A 20,946-nucleotide genomic window follows, 5' to 3' on the forward strand; every position below is an offset into this window, starting at 1 on the left:
TCTCAAGCAAAAATAAGGTGGTCTCAAATGCAAAGCGGCTGTTCAGAGGCTATGTTTAGACTGACCAAAAGGTCTGTAGAGAAAAACAGTGTGGAGGATTTGATGTCAACATCATGGGCATCCCAGGATTTGTTTTTTCTTGACACATGCCCTGGACTACTTCTAATCTAGTCCCATTGACTGAATGCTCATTTGCAGAAGGAACACATCTTCCAGCTGACCTCCATCTGAAAGGAACCCAGAGCTCCAAGACTGCTTCATTGTGTGAACTAAAGCACAGTAAGTAGGGATAACCAGGAGTATTAGGATTAGAGATTATGCTACAATGGGTAGCAAATAACTAGCTCAAGCAATAGAAAATACTGAAATACAAAAGGCTTTACAAAACAGGCAATTTCTATTGTTAAATAGCTCATCCACAACAATAAAGCACCCCCAAATGACCAACTGCACTTAGCCCAAGGCCATGCTCTGAGATAGTAAAGTGAGGTTTACCTTGCCTAGAAGGAACCCTGAGAGGAAACACTTAAAACTGGAGGCAGAACTGGGTAAAAAAAAAATCATCATTGTAGTGATTAATTTACTGCTGTATGAATGTAATTCAAGATCATTTTATTCTTCACCTCTTGGTTTAAGTATACTACAATATTTGCAATATTCAGATGAATCATTGGACTGCTTTTTTAGCTATCCCCCTTGGAACGTAGGGTAGGACTATGAGCATTCCTCAATTCAAAGCCATTGTTTCAAGTGCTTTTTTAAATTCCACATATCTTAAAACTTGGGACACTGAGGTCAGCCTCAAGGAAACCACCACCTTCCTCTAATGAAATCAGCAGTGCTTTTTAGGCATTTCCTTGGAAATGTGTTAAGACAAAACAGATGCTAAAAGTTATTCCTGATGACTGGCTTTAAGGGAAAATAATCCTTTTTTTCCAACAACTAGGTAGATAGGAAATTATTAACATTAAAAATTTTGGCAAGATTGGGTGATATAACACTGCAAACACAGAGAGTGGATCTTTTGAGATCCTTTCTGTATCATGCACTCAAGTTTACTTCAGCTGAAGGGTGTGGAAAGAGGGCAAGGAGCAACAAATTTTAATTATATGTTTTCAGACTTCTTGATATAGGCTAGAAATCTCCGTATTCATGGCAGACTTAATACAGGTGGTATAAAGATTATCCCATGTACTGGGATGAAGGAAATGAACCACAGCACCTGTGACACAGCTCAGAGTAGGCAGTGAACAAGCTTTCTTATGTTGCTTTGTAGCAAATCAAACCCTCTGAGACCAGTTTACAGATTCTGGAGAAGGAAAGGATTAAAGGAGTTGCTGTGCTTGCTTGTTATTACCCAGAAAGCCTTTATCTTTTTTAGAGTCCCTCTCCCTTAATTTTTCATATGCTAGGTCAGTAATTTAACACCTCAAGCCTTGCAAATCCCAAGCTAAAATGACCATACTGTGTTGAATTAGTAGCCCAGGATTAAAAAAAATAATAATAAAAAAAATTAGAAGGCAAATGGGGAGGGGTGGGGACGTGGGAATCTTTAAAAACAGAGGCCTTTTGATCAGAGCAGCATCCTGCAGTTTGCTGTAACTCAAGCTGACCATTCTTACATAGCAGGAATTAAGGACTCCCCCTGCCAGGCAGGGCCCTATTAAAACACAATAGCTGCTTGAAAAGGGTAAGCAAGCTGATATGGATATAATAGGCCACATATTGGGGCCCCTTTCTACTGTGAAATAAAGCTTCTTCTTAGAATTATGAGCTGGGAAGCCTAGTATTCAGGAAGACGGGAAAGGGCATACAATGAAAGACCATAAATAGCCCTGCAGAAGCCCTCCAAGGTGCTTAAGGGAAAAGTAAAGAAGCCTGCACAGATAAGCATCAATCACCCATGACCAGCTCTTTCAGTCTGATCAGGTGCAATTTCAGACTACATGGTGTTTCAGTGAGTCTGGAGAGGTCTTGCTGGTATAAACAGAGATTTATTTTTTACAGTAGGAAACTGTGTAACTTGCACACCACAGGAATGGCTGCATGAACACCATTATAACTAGCTTTTATGGAGATGACTGCAAGTTGCTACCCAGCTTCCCTCAAAAAAACCTGTTTTTTCTGCCCAAACCTAAACTAAATACATAAATAATAAACCAATCCAGAATTATAACTACACAAGGAAGACTGACTCTCCAGCTAATCTATTTAGTATTTTTTCAAAGTAGTCCAACTTGACATTTTGGGGCGAGAAGAAAATGCCTTCTGAACTGCTCTATAACTCTCTGTATTCTGAGGGTACAGGAGATACAAGTCCTCTGTTAGCTTCATTATCATACAGCCATGATCCCTACTCTTTGGCTTCCTTTATTAACCAACGAGTATTTCTGTCCTCCCTGTCGTGTTGTGGAATTCATTCACTAGCTTCAAGGTGCCACAGCAACCATACTGAGAACATTTGGCAAGGGTGACAAGATGGCACAAAGATAAAAAACACCATAAAAACACAAGCCACACAAGGTAGCACTCCGATTTCCTCTTGTCTAACAGTTCAGAAAGTAGCTATGGAATTGACATCAGCTAGAGATGGATTTTGATACCAAAGCAGAAATGTCCACCAAAGGAGTAGTATGGATTTGAAAATTATTGAGGAACTGCACTCATCTTGAACACCTGACATCAAAGTAAAATGCCATGTAAAAAGCAAATTGACTTTTCAGAAAGTTGAGGCCAAAGCATAAGAACAAGTAAGGGCCTGCTTGCTCCATTCTGCATGAATTCTCCTTTTGTAAGACAGTTCCATGTTTAATAAACTAGACTTTTAGTTACTTTAAAAAGTAGTAGCCCAATCATGTTATGGTGTGATGACACACGAAATACTGAAATATAACTGAATACCTGTTCCAAAGCAATTTGATACTGGTGCCATGCAAACAGATTCCATATTTGCTCCTTTCAGCCTTCCTTTGACCGGAGAATTTCAGAAGAAGAAATTTACAACCGGTACTCTGTCATCCAATTCAGTTGCCTTGGCAAGAACTATAGCACATGAAAGACTGAGCAGCTTCCAATATTTTCATCATGGCAACAAATGAACCTTGCCAAAATTCCCTAATATAGATGAAGTTACATCATTTGACATTAATGCTAACTCTGCATTTGGAGATTGCTTAGCTAAACCACTTTGTGCTCACTACAACTTCTTGGCTACAGTGTTGACCAGCTACAGTTTGTTTAATTCACTTGAAGATACACAATAACATTAAATTTTCAGGACGTGGTTATTGCAACTCACTAAAGCTAATGTATTCTGGGATCTGTATGGTTTCAACACAGCACTGTGCAGAAAATCTCAGGTTCTCTGAAGACATGCAGATTTCTAGAAACTAGACTTTTTGCTTTTCTTGCTGTGGTTAAGTGTTGTTTTTAAAGAAAAGGAAGATAAACCACGCTTCAAAAATGAAGTTTTCAGGCTTACAAGACTTTTGGTGCTTGATATTAATGGAGATGCAGACATAGTTAAGGGATTTTATCCTGTGAAGGATAAGGAACCCTATTATGGGATCTTATCTGATCCCATTGCTGCAAACATTTGCTGTTTTTTAGTTTGGCATATCTAATTTAGGAAAAAAATTCCATTTGTTGGTCTTGTCCACAAGGGAACACATATATTCTTAGCACAGCAATCAGAAATGTTCCTCAAGGTTTTCTGTGATGCCTCAACATTTTGAAGCCTAAGAATAAAAACAAAAGTCCTTTCAACAACACAAAACTGGGGAAAAACCCCAAACCAACAACAAAAACCCAAACCCCCACTTCAATTCTGATCCATCTTTCCTTAAAGGTATTTCTGGGAAAAAATAAAGTGTTCCTTAAACTTACACTACTTGATTCCAATTTAATAGGAGGCCTTATAGTTTTAGACAGATGTAAGCCAAGAACTCTAAAACTGATCTCCTATATACATGAAGTAGCCCAGACCCATGCCAAAGTGCTTCATTAAAACAAGAACTAAACCATGTGAGTTAGTAACACAGAGAGAGGTACCGCTATTCATGAAGTTACCATGTATCCAACAGTGGTACTCTTATTGCTTGAGACATCAAAAGCTTTATTGGAGGAAATAGTATGTAAAAAAGAAAATATGACTAACAGAAAATGATAAAACTATGCCTTTCATTCTTAAGAATAATTTTTAAACCCCCACAGATAATATGGAAAAAAGCACTGTGTACCAAACTTTCTACGCTATGTTTTTCCAAAGCTGCTATTCTTGTGTGCATTTCTACTGAATTCCAGTTCCCAATTTCACATTACTAAAACAGTTTCCTTCAAAACACTTACAGAAACTGCAGGCAATCCAATCTTTCAAGCATGCGACCAAGCATGAGGTGAGATTATTGCTTTATAGGCACATTGCAGATCATATGCAAAAGACTGTAAGTAGTCCCATTACATCCGTGGTGGATATATCACTATTTATGTTTCTCATATTTTCCTATGTATTCCAACAGTGACTCAGCAAGCACAACTGAGCAATTTTCCAGAATGATGGAGCAAGTTGCTTGTCAAACAGTTATATCAGCACTGAACATCTAATTTGCATCATGGCAAACACTACTACAGAACTTTTCTCAGTGGAAGATGGACAATATAAGATTTCCAGAGCTCCCCAATTCTGACTTGAGGGCCCTTTCACTTCGGCAAGGATAGAAACAAAACCACAACAGAGATGCATGATAAGAAATGCAAGAACAGGGCAGGAACCAGCCAATGTCACAGATATTAAAAAAAATAATTTAGCAGACTGATGGAGAAAGTAAAACTGAATAGAAGACTGACACATCCCAGGAAGCGTGTGATGCACATTGCCAACTTGTGTCCAGCCTCTCATCCACCACTATCCCCAGGCCTTCTTGGCAGAGCTGCTCTCAATCTGTTCATCCCTCAGCCTGTATAAATTCATACATTTATTAATTTCATACAAGTCACAAAAGCCTGATCTTAACTCCCAGCTGGGATCATATACTTCTCCAAATTTGTACTAGTAATATCAGCAAATATGATGAAAAGCAATAAAAAATTTTGAAGCATAAACGAGAGTTTTACTAGAGTTAAAAACTAAAGCTAGAGAGAGGATAGTACATTCAACTATAGCACAGAGAAAAGGCACAAAGTCAGCTCAGATATATATTGGCTTGTATCATTTGCCACATTCCTGGACTCTGGCTTTTGGGAAATATCTTTCCAGTTTTATTAGCTATCCACACCACCTGTATGTAGTTGGCTTTAACCTAAAGGAAGCTCAATTTCATGGCAGATGTGTTGCATTTCAACCTTCAAGGCTGTGAGAAAAAAATAAAATGTACCCAATTACATAAGGTCTCCATAAAGCAGTCAGCCAACTCTTGCTGCAGATAGTCTGAAAAAGACCAAGAGGAAATAAGTAATTTGCATGGTGTGAAGGAATAGGAAAGAAGTGGGCAAAATGGGCACTGCTACTCCTGTGAATCCATACTAGGAGCATCATAATCTGATCGAACTGCACATGGAAGCTGTGAGTACCTCTCTTCAAAGAGCAAGAGCACAGTGCAGGTCAAGTCAGTATGTAAGTGCAGACATCATGGTTAACTACCCTGTGCTGACAAGATGCTGATATCAAGTATTAACATTCATATGCTTTGGCAAATCCTGCAGATTCTTTTGTCACCAAACAGTAAGAGCAGTTTCTTACATGGAGTATATTACCACATAGAGCATCACTGGTAAATGCTTTCTTTTAAGTTCAATTCTGTTACTGCTTTGCTACAATTGTTCCAAGATAATTCTGTTTACCAAAAAAGATTTTTTACCTTTTTTATCCCCCTTGTATTTCTTTGCAAGGGATACATCTGAATATACACTCATATGTAAGATTCTCAAGAATAAGGTAAAAAAATACTACATTTTCTAATATATTGGCAACATGTACAAACTACAGTGGGAATTGTGTTATTGACATTAATATATGCATTTTTTCCAGCTGTTTACTCAACAGCAGTTATCCCAATCAGCATATTTGTCAGGTTAGGACTTGTTCCAATGTTTGTTACAGAGAAACGACTCTGGGAAAATCAGGAGCTCATAGATCCTGGTTGTCATATCAAAATCCCAATGCTGTTTCTGCCATAAAGCAATTCTATAATAAAAACATAGGGTGACAGATATACAGGTTACAGACAAAATTCACATAATTTAAATGTCCTATAGAGTTATCCACAACCCCCAGATCTTCCATAGCTCTCATACAAAACACATACCCCATGCACAGTGGGCAGGAGGTATTGAAATCCCATTTCTAAGGTGGGCTGGAGAAATTCAATTACAAGAAAGAGAATTTGCCCTTCTGACAATGCTTCTCTATTGAGGTGAGACTGGAAGGCAACAAAGGGACTAACAGAAAGGCTTTGTGTCCATTAGCAACACTCTTAGTGGAGAAATATGCAATTACTGTAGGTTCCCCAGAAAGATTTATCAACAAATTCAGTCCTGCAAATCCATGTAGTCTGTGGAGAGACACTTTCAAAATGTTTCTTTCACAGCAACTTATTCACTTTAGCTGTAAAACTTCCTCAGAGCTTCTGGCACAAGTGCTGTGTCTGAGTTCATATATTCACTCTCTTTCCACTGATAACTGAAGAGCAAAGGAGAGGCAGACAGCAGTCTTACGCAGTGCCCTAGGGGTCAAGGAATCCCAAGCAAAAGCCTGTCAGGAACCATCAAGCACATTATCCCAGCTGAGATTTTCAGCCCAAAGGGCTGCTGCACAGCTAGGTCATTGACAGCAGCAGCTTGACATGGCTCAGTGCAGTCTTGCATTGAGTGGCATCATTTTATCTTTTTCTCACCATAGCGGAAGACATGTAGGAATCAGGACAGTATTTGAAGAATACATGAAATGGGGGGTTTTTTGCAATTGCTCAGAAGATTATATCAGCGAGAATATCAATATTTTAGGTAATATCCTAAAAGTATTAATATCTCACAAATACTACTGATTTGCCCAAAACACAAAGAAGTAACACTAAAAAACCTCAACAACCAATGTCCCTCCCCCAAACAGTTGTACTGAGAAATTCTAACGAATGGCTTCATCTCTCAGAAAAGGAATCTGGCACAACTTGTCAAAGCCCTAAGGACCTTCTCACTACTGTTTTTTTCTGTTTGTACTGTAATTGTACAAAGTACAGAGTCGACATTCTACAATGCTAGGTGCTGTAAAGTACATGCACTACAATATCATTTCTGTCTTGAAGAGCTTACACTATCCTTGCAAACAAGACAAAACAAGTTACTCTGAAAAGAGGAAAGATGCAGAGCAGATGACAGCAAGATGATGATGGTGATAAGGCCTACATACACAGATGCAAAGAAAAAAGAAAATTGATGGCTCTAAGCTAGCTCTAAGAATCTCTTCTTTTCATAGTCAGATAATTCAGCTTATTTCCAGTTGCCAATTAAGGTTGCCTTCAGTGAGTGGCTTAGTTCTCATGGGCATCCCATCTGTCTTGTTCCTGGCCCTTCCCCCCTGCCCTCCTCCCCCAAGGGTAATGAGATTTTTTTTTTTAAAGAGGAGTACATTGTTTATCTACAGATTTATTTCTGTAATGTTGTACAGCAATAAAGGACTGAACAAGACAAAAATTTGTCTGATACCAAAGCCTGTGTAAATTGCCAGAGAAAGCCAAAGGAGCAGTATCATATTTGTCCCTAAGGAAAGAGTTGAACAAATTGTTCCAGCCAATCCAGACAGCAAGAGAAAATGAGGTACTTTCATTGCTAGAAGTTGATACTTCTCACCATGATAACATCTTCCTTCCCAAGGATCCCAAACTATATAGCACTGTCAGTCTTGTTACTAGGAACAAAGCAAATGTTCCTTCCTGTATAACAGGGCTCTACACAGTGCTGAGCTGGTATTTTGAATTGCCAGGCACACAACAGATCTAAAAGCAGTATCTGACCCTCAATGCTGTCCCACACATCACAGATACCTTCTCAGATAAATACTGTTAAACTGTCACATAAGATCCAGCAGGGGCATTCAAGTTAGAGCCAACACAAACATTCTTTACAGGAAAATGGGATCTCAGACATCAGCTTGCAGAGTCCAGTGCTACATCTGCAAGCTAAAAGCAAGAGTTTTTTCTCAGTCATGCTCCAGCTAGCAGGCATCAAGACATATTTCACCAGAAACAAAAGAAAAGGAGAAGTGTTTTGCAACAAGAACATAGACTCAAAAAAAAAAAAAAAGGGTCCATTCCTTTCTCTCCTGTTCACTTGTGTTTGATTTATCAAACAAACAATAAAGTTATGGAAAAAAAGTTTCCTAACCAAGGTAAGTTACAACTGGTTATTATTTCTGAGCTTTCCAAAGAGTCTTGAACAGAGCAGCACATCTATCTGCATGCTGGAAGAGAAAGTTTCAAGCAAATTGTTGGCCTACAAGAAAAGTAAAACGTACTAGTAGGAAACCTCTTCATCAATTTTTTTTCTTGCTGGTTCTTAAGGCTGAAATTTAAAAAAAGACACACAGACTCTTTTAAGAGCCCAGAAAATACAAATGGGATGCTATGCACATTCCCTCTGCGTGATCAAATGCATTAGAATGAGGGCCCTGTTTTTCTTCAGTATAGGAAAGATCAAGAAAACAGGATGATAAATAATGTATAGGGGGAACATGCTCCTTTAAGATATGTTGGCACAGACATCAGGCTGGAAGAAGCAAAGCAGCATTAGTGTGTAATTACACAGAGGGTTTTCAAGAGTCTGCATTTCATGAAGATTCAAGAGCAGAGCTGAGATTTCTCAGGCTTGTAATGAACAAATACCAGTAGCATTTCAGCATATCTATAAAATCAAGATTAGTCCTAAGAGAGGCATAATTTTACTTTTTTAACTAAGAGATGTGGATTAATTGGCAGAGGGGTGATTGATCCCTGTTCCTGTAAGGGTCAGGAGTGAGCCAGATGAGGGAAGCCTCAAGGTACTCCCAAGATTAAAAGCAGATGTCCACATGATTGGGACAAATGAACACTGGAATAAAGTGGGAGAAAAAACTATCCTTGAAGACTAAAACTATTCTGGAAGGAAAACTGTTGCGATCAAGGCCAGTCCCCTGCAATCAGCAATCACAGCGCTAGATGGTGGAGAGCAGTGAAATACATACGCAATTCCATTTCTCAGAAAAAACTGAAATACTCATTGCCAGCAAAACACTAACTGATTGATCCATACAGAACTGAATGACTGCAGAATTTTAAATTCTGAAATTTCACTTAGGTATGCTAAGTCCCAACAAAGTTTTCTCAATTACCAAAAAAAACCAAGTTGTTGTAACTGGCTCAAAGACTTGAATTGACTTAGGGTAAAGTGGGCATTGCAATGCATGATGGAAATGCCATCAGGTTGCCCTTTAGCAGTGAATCCAGCAGAGGGGTCCATGGAACACCACTGCATTGAGAAATATGCCCTCTGAGAGGAGTTTGGAAAACATCTAACACCTGTCCTTGACAGACTAATTTCAATTTCTGAAAAGTTACCCCATAAACACTTTTTTTAAAAGTTACTTGTTTGGGCCTGCCTGCTCACTCTCTAAACCCTGGTCTCTAATTTTAAGTCAGCATAAATAGGGAAAAGACAATTTTAAAAACTGGACATCCTAATACCAAGTTCCTTCATCTCAAATCACTGCAGCATACTTCAAAACATGCCCATTCCAATCCTCTCCTTCAGAAAAACATGGATTATGGAAAACACTGGTACAGTGCCCACAAACCTTCTGGAATCTCACAAGTTATCTTTGAGCTTGAAGATGCTGAGACTGAAGATCAAGTTTATTTGCTTGGGAAAGAAGTGTAGCCTTCAAAGCACAGCTGGAACAAATGTTGATAGTTAAGTGGATGAACAAAAATCTTCTGGGCAGTGAGAGCTCACCACTAAGCCCTGGAAGCCAGAACATGTGACATTTTCATAATATGAAACTTCGCATTCTATACCCATATTGGCTATCATTTATTCTCCACTTTACATGAAGAATTCCACATTTCAAATCTTCACAGCTCTCAAAATTACTGAGCTGGTTTGTGCTTTGGTATGGGGACGCAGTTTCATCTGCTAAACTCCAGATAATAAAAGAGAATTACTAGTTCCATATTGTAGAATGAATGAAAATGAATCCTTTTCCTATAAGAAATATATAATCCTATATTCATATATATATATAAAATATATATATAATAGATAATACTATATTCATATATATATGAAATATTATAAGATATAAGATATAATATATATAATTATATATTGTATATGTAATATATAATCCTACAATCCTTTCATGAAATCAGAAACTCCACAAGACACTGTGAACAAGAAAACACTGTAAAAATTGTATCTCTGAAAATAAATGGGAAAAACAAGATCTCTAGCACCTAAGTCAGTCTGAGGGTTTTGCTCTATGGTGATGGTTTTCCTCATTATAATGGTTTTGAATCACAACCTATTCTTTTAAAGGTAGAAGAGAAACAGCAAGTGAAAAGAAAATGGTTATCACATCAAGATGAAGAAATACTACAAAGCATTTTGAACAGCCTCACTGTGTGAACAACCTCTTGCTCACCATTTAATTTTTGAAGTATATATGATCAGAAGTTTAGAAAAGGCACAGAAGAGTCAGTTTGAAATCAGATGGAAACTAATCTGCAGAGATGCCTCAATGACAATTTCAGTAGGGTATTTCAAAGCCACCTTGCCTTCAACTCTGGTAAAAAAATCCTGTGGCTGGGTAGAGGTCATTGTAATCCTGCTCTTTATCTTTCTTAAGCTCTTGTTTTCCAAATACTTGCTCAGCTGACTAATGTCAGTATTACTTTCTGTGGACATAAAGCACATAGTTTTTCCCTCAAGAATTTTCTTGCAAATTAGTAAGAAGAGATAGTGCTGATGTCCAGTATTTAAGGGCTTACCCAGGTTTTAAGGGAAGAAGAGGCATCCTAATAAAGCATTTAACAATCACACAAGGAGACAAACAATTCAAATTCATACTCAGGAAAAGGAAGAATGAGTGCGGCTGAAACCAGCAGCAGTCTGTGAAACAGTTTGCTTCAGTATTTCTCAAGCAGTTTGACACTAATAGTCCTGACCAAGAGAAGCAGAATTTGGTTTTCCATGTTTTTAAAATCACTGCTCCCCAGAGTGACTGCTTCACACGAATGTTTGTAATAGAAGAGGTACTGAACTGTACAAAACCCACTACATTTCCAAAACATGCTCAGGCAGCCCTTGACTAACCCAGTAAAATCCAGCATTCACAACATAACCAGCACATGTCCAGTTCCATTCTCCATGTCTTCTGTCTGTTTCCAAAAGCTTTCCTCAGGCTGGCCCTATTGGCAGCATCCTGATGTACTTACTATTCAGTGAAGAACCTGGCAATGCCATACTGACTAATATCTTCTCTGTTCTCCAGCAGCTGACTCACTGCATCCTCCATGTATGTGAGGACATGTCGCTGAGCTGCAAATAAAAAACAGTAAGAGACAGAAGTTAGAATATAAGGGGCCTTCCCAGAGCCAGACAAGCCCACCTGTGTGCCTTACACAAGACATCAAGCATCTGCTTCCTCAATTAGAGAGTGGAGGTTTCTTTCTCCCAGAAATGGATAGCAAAATTCATCACCTAAATCCTGCTTTCCTTCCTGGCTACACAGAGTTAGTCATTAACAGCACTGACTCTTTCTCAGAATCCCCTGAGATTTTGGTATTGAAGGAAGATAAGGAGTTGCAATGCAATTTCACTGGAAAATGCTTACTCCAAAGGAGTTCCTGATCTCTGTTCTGAGCCATCTTTCCTACACTGATTGTCAATGCTGTTTTGATGGGGCTGTTGCAGAGCTTTAGGTGTTCTTTACTCTTCCTTCTATACCAAAGCCAAGTAGCTTTAAGGTTGTTTTGTAAAGGTTTCCTCCTGAAGGTGCAAATAAAAGTACATCTGTTTCCAAACAAGTATCAGTGAATGTGGCAGGTGGGGAACAGGTCTGAATGCCAAGAGAGATTTATATTGCTCAACAGCCAGTCTCAAATAACTGCCTAGGCCAAACACAGGAGAATTTCAGAAATGGTGGATCTGCCAGTACCTCACCACAGAATGACACTCACTTATAAGACTCCTGAGTAAAGACAGTTTGGTGCAACACAAACTGTTTTGCTGCTTCTACAGGGGGCAGACTGTACAAAACAAGCATTTGCCAGGGAGGAAGCAGCATAGATTTACCACTGAGCCCCTTTGATGTTCTTGGCTAGAAACCAAGTTGGAGCAACAAAGAGCCGAGTCTGAGGTGATGTGCCAGCCAGCAAGCAGTAGACTTTCCAAATCTACAAGTTCAACAATCAGAAGACAAGTTACAACGAACCCAGGAAAATCATTCCTAACCTGGAAAGCACACAAACCCTGTTCCCAAACCACACACCTCCATCCTAAACACGTATCCTACTGTACCTTTGCAAGTAGTGTCGTGTCCTAAAAAGAGCAGGAGAAAACCCTTAGGGAATACAGGAAAGGCAAGGGCTGTTCTTGCTCCTTGCCAATCTGCTCCAGACTTGGCAGAATCACCTCCTCACCAGCAACTGGCCAACCTCAGACCCACATCAATATTCTCCAAACCATTTTAATTTGTGTTTAATATCCTGGTAAGCACCAAGCCTGTGCCACTTGATACACAGCATGGAAGGCCCTTTCATCTTAGTGTGGGGCAGGTGGACTTCAAGAGAGGCCCGGAAATGATTATTCTCAGTGGATACAGTGATTAAAAGTATGCATGAATATTGATTGCTATCAGGGGATTTCTCTGCCTAGAACACTTTTCAGGACAATAGTAAAATTGGTTAAGCACACCCTGGAAAATACCTTGCAGCTGATAGCAAAATGGTGAGCCAAAGGTTTAAAGATATTATCTGGCACTAAAAGATATAGGGCGTAGCTTTATTTAATTATTTTAATGCAAAGGAATAAATTTAATTTATGTGAGTGATTAAAGAAAAATAGCTCTGCGCACCTGTGTCCCCCGAGGGAAGAATGAGTCCGTGCAGCTCAGTCATAGGCTCAAGATAGCAACAATCTGGTAACTTTACTTCAGCCCATCCTTCCTCCCTCCTCCTGAAGCAGTCCCTCTCACACTCAGCAACTGTCTCCCAAGGCCCCTCTTGAGGTGTCACATGTACCAGATTATGCCAGGAAATGGTACTAGCAGACAGACTTCCACTCAGCCAGCAATAAACTTCAGCTCAACAGCAAAACCATTCTCAACACTTTGTGGGGAAATATACACTCCTTTCATAGAATAGTCCCTATCAATGAACCATATTTCTCCTTAGAGTCATAAACCTCCCCTGAAAGCCTTTGGGAATAGACAGGCATGGTCCCACATGGCTACAGAGCACAATGTAGCTGACCTCTATAATAAATACCTTTGAATCTGCTCCTGGAGAATAAATTAACTTTCAACATAGAATTTTAGACCTTTCAAAATGTACACAAAAATATATAGGTCACTATTGAATACAATTGCTTGTAAAAGGGTATTTCTCTTAAGTTTTTTGTTGCATAGCCTAAGGATCCTGGCAAAGAGCCTCTATACCTATCTCCTAGAAGACTGGGTAGAGGTGTGGGGAAGGGAAGAAAACTATGAGCAGAGAAAATAAAGGAAAATAGCACTTTTAATCTCTTTGAGAAGTCTCCCTCTTTGTCCCTTTGGCTGTTGTGCTCTTTCCAGGTAGCACAGTTCACACTGCCAAACCAAATTCCAGCTCTGGCTTCCTGTTCACTGACTGCCCAGTTCCATGGAACGATGCAAGTAATATGTTTTATAACCCAACTAATGCTATGCTATACAGTAAAGTCACAGAACAAAATGTAATTTGCAGACAGGTTTTAGCAGGCCAAAGAGGCAAAATAAAGTGCCAGGAGTCTGGTTATAGCAAAAGAGCAGCTCCTTAATTTATACAAATGGTACTTTCCATAACAAACACTGGAACCATACCGGAAAATTAACTGTTTATGCAAGCACAGTCAAAAATCTGTGGAGTTCTAGGCAAAATAAATGAGATGATTCATACATTTTAACAGTTTTTGAAAATTCAGGGATAATGATGTAGTGGTTGCTCATATTTTGAGGCCTTCATTGCAAAACAAGGCAGCAAGTCCAAATCAGAATGTAAAGCCCAAATACTCATTGTGCTGTTACAGCTTTCTGTCTCTACAAATTTTCTTCCTGACAAAACTCCAGTATACAGCAGTTTCCACAGAGGAGGTGTTACATCGGGACATCATCCTCGGCATTTGCTTGTTTCAGGCTTATTGTAACAGAAGTTCCCTACTCATACAGAACTTTCCAATGCAACCCATATTCTGTAAATATAACAAAAATTCTCAACCCTGAAATCTCAGGCAACTACCCCAAACAGGAAGCCAGCGTGCCTGCCACACTCATTTGGTAGGTGCCACACTCTTTGCTGTCAGATTTAAAAACTAACAGTTGGCTTTCACAAAGGAATCTGACAGAGTAAGTTCACAGAGGATTTTTTAGGCAGCCCATAACCTGATATTAAGTAAATACCTTCGCACAGAATACTTAATTCTTATCACTAAGCCACTAGCAGTGATGTTATACTTGGAGCCTCAGTCCAATCACTAGCAGCATGCACAGTTCCTCCAAAGCTGCCCCCTGCAGCACTTAAGAGAACAGCCTGTGATACTCACATGCTGACACCCCACCATCACACACATGCCCAATGTTTAAAATTAATTTTGGAATGAATGCACTTTTGGCTCAGAACCAAATTCAGGGCCAAGCAATGGCTGCTCAATTGAAGCATGGCCAGACCAAGCCATACAAGTACAAGGCATAATGAGGATTACATCCACAATCTCTATGGACTTCTCTACAGCAGATTAGACAATCACAACTAATCCCATTTAGCCATAGCCACACCAAATAATTTTGCATATGTATTTAAAATAGTAAAAACAGTCTTTTTATAAGCTACCAAGTTACTTGTTTCAATCTCCTGATGAGAACAAACAATTCACTACTTCATAGGTTTGATTACACATGTTGTAAGAACAAGCATTGATACTTGAAAAGTCTTGAAGGAAAATTTAATGCAAATAATATCACTGCACAAAACTGAATATATGCACTGAAATTCTCAGAGCCAGAAATTCAGGAGGAAGGAAGGAAATAGATGTTACCTTTAAGTCATGATACTGTGTATATGTAATGGTTTTATTACCATTTAAGTGGTTATATGATTGCTTAACTCTTCAGGAAACATGACTTCTTCTGAAACAGGAGCTGTCTATGAAAGCAATTTGTTCTATATGCACACAAGGGGACTTTTAATTATATTTTTTAAGTTGGGGTCATTCCTGGCATAACTGAATATGCTGAAAAATCAGGAGTGGGAATTCCAGGATAAGACCAGCTTTTCTTAGTTATTTGCCTCCTCCTCAGCTGAAGTGCTGAAAATACACACTACTTGATGCAATTAACGTTATTATTCATTTCAGTTATCAGAAGCTCAAGAGCATAACAAGCTTTAATGGACCTGGAGTATTTCTGGCATTTTTAATCTCTGAGAACATATTCTCTGAGAGCATAAGGTAATAGCTAAACACCCTTTCAGTATTTGTTCTAAACTGGAGCTTAACTAAGGACTACCTTATTATGCACATTAGAAAGATACATCCATAGTAACATAAAATCAATTTCATGCAAACATTACCAAAACAATAATGATGCAAGAGAGAAATAGTAAGGATATAAACTGCAACAACAAAACCACATCAACTCTGGAAATTTTTCCAGCATTAATGGTTTTTCAGGATGCTCATTATAATCTTTTCAGATATCATTAAGGACTTAATCTCTTCAGATGTTACTAAGAAATGGCCTGGGAAAGAGAAGTAAGGGAACAAAACAATTAACCTACATGCTACATTTCTGTACCGTCATAGTTCCTTCCAGCTTTGCATAGCTTCACAGTGTAATTTCCTATTAACCCCCAAAAGCAAAATGTTTTCTGAAGGACAGAACATATAAGTACAAGTAGACCTTGTCATACCAGAGGTATCACACAACATGAGATGTACTCTTACTCAGGAGCACATGCCAAGGGGTCACACACCATAACTACAGCACATTTCATATGTTCAAATTTTCAAAACCACTTTCAACAAAAAATTTAAGAAGCATTTCCATTTATAATTTAGTCTTGACATAGCTGAGAATTTGGTTGAAACAATGAGCATAATACTGCACACAGACTGACTAAATTGTGCAAGTCCTTCCAGCAGACTGCTTCCTGCAAGGTGTCATACAGCTCCTAGAAACCACCCCCTCACTGAAGCAAATCGTTGAGCTATCTTTTCTCTTTTTGTTTGGTTGGGGTTTTTGGAGGGTTTTGTTTAAATCTAAAATTATTAATTCTGGAAGAAATTGTCATTCCAATTTGTTATAAGGCATTAAGTAGCCTAATGGTTCCCTACCTATTCATGCTCAGAGGGACATATGCAAAGGACTGTACTCTCCAGTTCTGGAACTCTACCTAATTCAGGATCAGATTTCACCTGTACCTTTTAAGTTAAGGTGGAAATCCTGTGGTGCAACAGCAGTATGGTGGTGAAATCTCCATCTTTTGTACAAAGTACTAGACTGAGTCTAGGAAGATTCAAATTTAACTAATGTTTCTATATGCAAACTCTTACACATTATACTCAATCTACGTTACAGTTCTCCTATCTGTACAACAGAGCAAGAAATAAAATTTTTAAAAAGGCATTCTCTTCTCTTTTTTTAGACCATGAGATCTTTAAATCACAGTGCTTCACAGAAGCTCACCAAATATCTACATTAAGAGAGAACCAGTGTCAGCTGAGATGTCTGGATAACAATGTAGCCTATGTGTTGATTATGCTGTTAAAGGAAATTACTGTACTTGCACTTTTCAGATCAATATTTTTTAAGATTGTTCAGAAGAAGAGTAAGCCTCAGGCTTCAGCAAAGTCTCCACACAACTGAAGTTCTCTCTTGGGAGCTACTCAGTTTTGTAAAAGAACGTATACTCTTTCTAATCATTAAACTCGAGACCTGTTATGAGAGAGATGAGGAAACACAACTGTGTTTCTGGCACTTGACAGGCCCATGCTTTACTGATAAGGCACTTTCCTAGCAGAGTATTTGCATTCTTACATGCCTTATATTGGCAAAGAAGGACAAGAAACAGCACCCTGGAGCTGGGTAGTGGAAGGCAGGAGAATACATGAAAAATAGGAGTTTGGAAATTTGCAGTACTCTACTGCTTTTTCTCCGTAACAAGAAATGGGAGCAGGGAAGTAATACAATATGAAGCTTCAGAGACAGCTGCATGAGAAGAACAATACCCTAAGTGCTCTGCTGCCTGCTATAAATAACCGAGCAATCACCAGTTATTAAACCATAATGAGGAAGCCATGAAAAAGTGTCTCAAATATGCCTCATTTTGCCTACTGTAGGTCCAGTCTCATCCATCAAATGAGAAACACATTATCATCACTATACCCAAACAATAAATGCTGTTTATTCAGTGAAACTACTGTTCATAATGTCCTGCTTGTAACATCATCTTCACTGTAGCCTTTCTGCCAATTCTGCAGACCTCATCTCCATTCCTATTCCCTAAGTAATGTCATCTCTTTTCTTCTACTTACTCTCTCATTGTGGCATGAGACACGTTGCCCAGATTTTCATATCCCAGGAACTTTTGCATAACAAAGCTTTGCAATTATTTTTCATCTTAAGTGAATGCTTTATTCTCTCCCTGTTCATTTCTATTTTAACTCAAAACTGCTTTTATTTCCCTTTTAGCATCCTAACGGGTGGTAGAAGAATTATCTCAAATATGACAGGGAATAACACAGCAAGTAGCATATTATGTTATTCTGGCTGCTCAATTTTTGTGTTGGGCTGCTTTTGATAATGAGAAAGAGAAGAGGGGAAGAAGGGTTTGGGTGAGTTGCCCATTCCAGCATAGAAATGGCAGCATCATCTGGCCTGTGAGAGTCAGAGAATACCTTCAGTGGCAAGCTAAGGCAACACAACTCCAGAATGAAATTATAGCAAGTGAAATTTATCACAGCTCCTTACAACCCCACTTCAGACAACTGTATTAACAAGACCTTCAGGTGTACAACAGAACAATCCAAATAATAGTGATTTCAGGACACCAATGTAGAAAACAGAAATGCAACTTAGAAAAACACGTGGGGAGGCGTGTTTGTTTGGGGTGGAAGGAGGGGGAGTTGAGGGTTGTTTTGTTTTGGTTTTTAACCATTTTCCTTCTGCTAATACACACTAAATTCCTTAGGATCTGTGAGCAGTTTGGCAAGTTACAAAGTCTCATGAAGGCAGAAACACTGGTTTTCATAACATCTACAGCTACTAAGAATATACTCTACCCTCTAATAGACAACAGAAACTGCAATCAACACCCCAGGTATACTAAGTAATGAACAGAACAGACTCTCATACAAGTTATTCCCTACCCTAATATGGTCACATGTCTTTTTCTGACCCCAGTGTCAGAATAATTTAGAAAGTTGTACAAAATGAAAAGGGAATTCCAAATCAGCATGTGGAACAGAGATAAAAGGAGGCTCACTTAAGTGACTAGTAAAGCTGCTTGCATCTAACAATCCTGTACATATAAGAAATCTCTCTTCTACATCTCATGTCTTACCTTCAGATGTGCAACAGAAAACTGGTTTATTTTCACACTCTAAGTGTTTTTGGTCTGCTTCCTGGATTGTTTTGAGTGATTCAATCCTTACTGACAAGTTTCACACAATTAAAAGTGTCTATTTCATTAAAAACAATTACAAGAACCTGAAACCAAGCGGGCTCATTAAGAAAAATAAATTTTACAGGTTTCAACCTAGAGCCACTCTGGAAAAGTTATTAACTACTCTATTAGCATGTTGGTTAAAAATACTGAAGTGGTGTGACAGAACAGCACAAACCCAAAGGCTGTGTGTCTAGTGTGTCTGCATGGCACTGTGATGCTGTTCTCAAACACCCAAAGCTCCACAACTGAAATCAGCAATAACAACTTCAGCAAGGTGAGTCCCATGAGAGTCACCCTGAATAGAGCAGTAAATAAACCTATTTCTGCCTTGAATTTCCTTGACACAGAACAGATTTGCAGTTACGCAGGTATGCACAAAGCACCCTAACAGCAGCCAAGCAGCAACAGCACAGTGAGATTCTACTCTAAGACGACTTAGACCACTCCTTTGCTTAAATGGTTAAACAAAAGTCTTTTAGTCTAGTACCCCCTGCAAGACAGGTTATCCATTTACAGCAGTGTTTCTGTACTCTTGTTCCATTGTGACTTACAGAAATGGCAAAATCATGATGAAACAAGCAGCACAAAGCAATCCAATCCATTTCTGACTTTCCCTTGTACAAGAAAACCACAGAAAATTATGTATACCTTGATAAGAGTTATTACCGAACAGTCTCTTGGGCCTAGGAAGTAATGGCTGAAGAGTTTCACTTCACAAACACTCTCTTGAACACAATCCAAATGCTTACTACTCGTAATTCATCTCCTCTTCAGCAATTAAATGAAGTCATATTGACTTTATTCCATCCTAATTATTTTTATTTGACACATTAACATCAAATCACTTTGCTCCTTAGTTTCCTAGAACATCAAGCCATTACAGGCAGCTTAAAAAGGATGTAGTCTTCAAATGAGTTGCTGCTTCACAGCTTAAAAAGATTTTCATTTTATGTAGGAAACATTATCGATGCCACCTTATTTCAGAACAAAAGCTAACATAAGAGCAGCACTCCTTCCCATTGCTGGGAAACGAGCACAAAATAAGGATGCTCACACAGATCTGTGAGCAAAACAGGGTGGTAATGGGTGAAGTCTATCACAGAAAGGCCGGACGCCGCTCGCTCCTACTCGCATCGCCAAAGCGGACAGTGGAGGAAGGCGACGGCAGCTCAGCTCCCGCCGGCCGCTCGCGGAGACCACACCTCTGGGCACCGGAGGGATGCTCCCGGTGCCCGAGAGGGCTCTGCAGCCCTCCCACCCCAGCGCCCAGAGCCCCGCTCCGTTACGGCCCGGTGCTGCCCGCTCCCAGCCAAGGCGGACACGGAGCCGCTGCGAGCCCCCTCGGCCCGGCCCGGCCTGGGGCCGCTCGCCGCAGAACCCGGGAAGGACGGGCCGGGCCGCGGCCACTCCGGCCCCGCCGAGCCCTCCCCATGCCGGGCCGCAGCACACCAGGGGGAGAGAACCCTCAGGAAGCCTCCCCGCCCCGCCGCGCCGCTCCTCACCCAAGTACTCGGGCCCGGGCAGCGAGAGCCGCTCGGGGCTCAGCATCCTCCTCCTGCCGCTCCTTCCCGGCTTCCGCCCGTTTCCAAGGCGCCCGACGCTCCCGGCGCCGCTCGGCCGCTCGCCCCGGCTGGGAACACGCCCCTCGCCGCCACAGTTCCGCGCCCACAGCCGCCCGGCAGCCCCATCGCCCGTGCCCTCGTTGGCTGGGGCAAGGCTGGCGGAGGTCCCGCGGGAAGGGACCGCGCCTGGAGGCTGCTGACAGCGGCCTGAGCAGGGGGCTGCGCGGAGGCCGCGGTGGGCGATGCCCCGGGCAGCTGCTCAGCGCCGAGGGACGCCTCAGAGAGGGGAGAGAGAGTGAGCAGGCTCTCCCGAAGAGCCGAAATAGCGAGAGGAGAGGCACGTGTAAAGTCATTCTGATTAGATTCAAGTTGTCTAATTTAAGGTGTCTACTGCTACGGGTTATTTAGGACTACAGCTGTGAGGGGAAAACCTTGATTTGAAGGTGAATTGTAATCAGTTA

At 40.2% G+C, this 20,946-nt stretch overlaps 1 protein-coding gene across 1 annotated transcript in view; it reads right to left on the bottom strand.

Moving 5' to 3' along the window:
- C5H11orf49 (chromosome 5 C11orf49 homolog) overlaps positions 1 to 20,742 on the bottom strand; it is a 79,576-nt gene extending 58,834 nt beyond the window's left edge. The window contains exons 1-2 of the mRNA XM_038138119.1: positions 20,426 to 20,742; positions 11,460 to 11,562 (exon numbers count right to left, since the gene is read on the bottom strand). Of these exons, the coding sequence (XP_037994047.1) occupies positions 11,460 to 11,562; positions 20,426 to 20,471 (149 nt within the window). The 5' untranslated portion in view covers positions 20,472 to 20,742. The remainder of the gene's footprint in view (positions 1 to 11,459; positions 11,563 to 20,425) is intronic.
- Between the last annotated feature and the right edge of the window lie 204 nt (positions 20,743 to 20,946).

The sequence above is a fragment of the Motacilla alba genome, chromosome 5, assembly GCF_015832195.1.
Source record: "Motacilla alba alba isolate MOTALB_02 chromosome 5, Motacilla_alba_V1.0_pri, whole genome shotgun sequence".
Classification (NCBI taxonomy): Eukaryota; Metazoa; Chordata; class Aves; order Passeriformes; family Motacillidae; genus Motacilla; species Motacilla alba.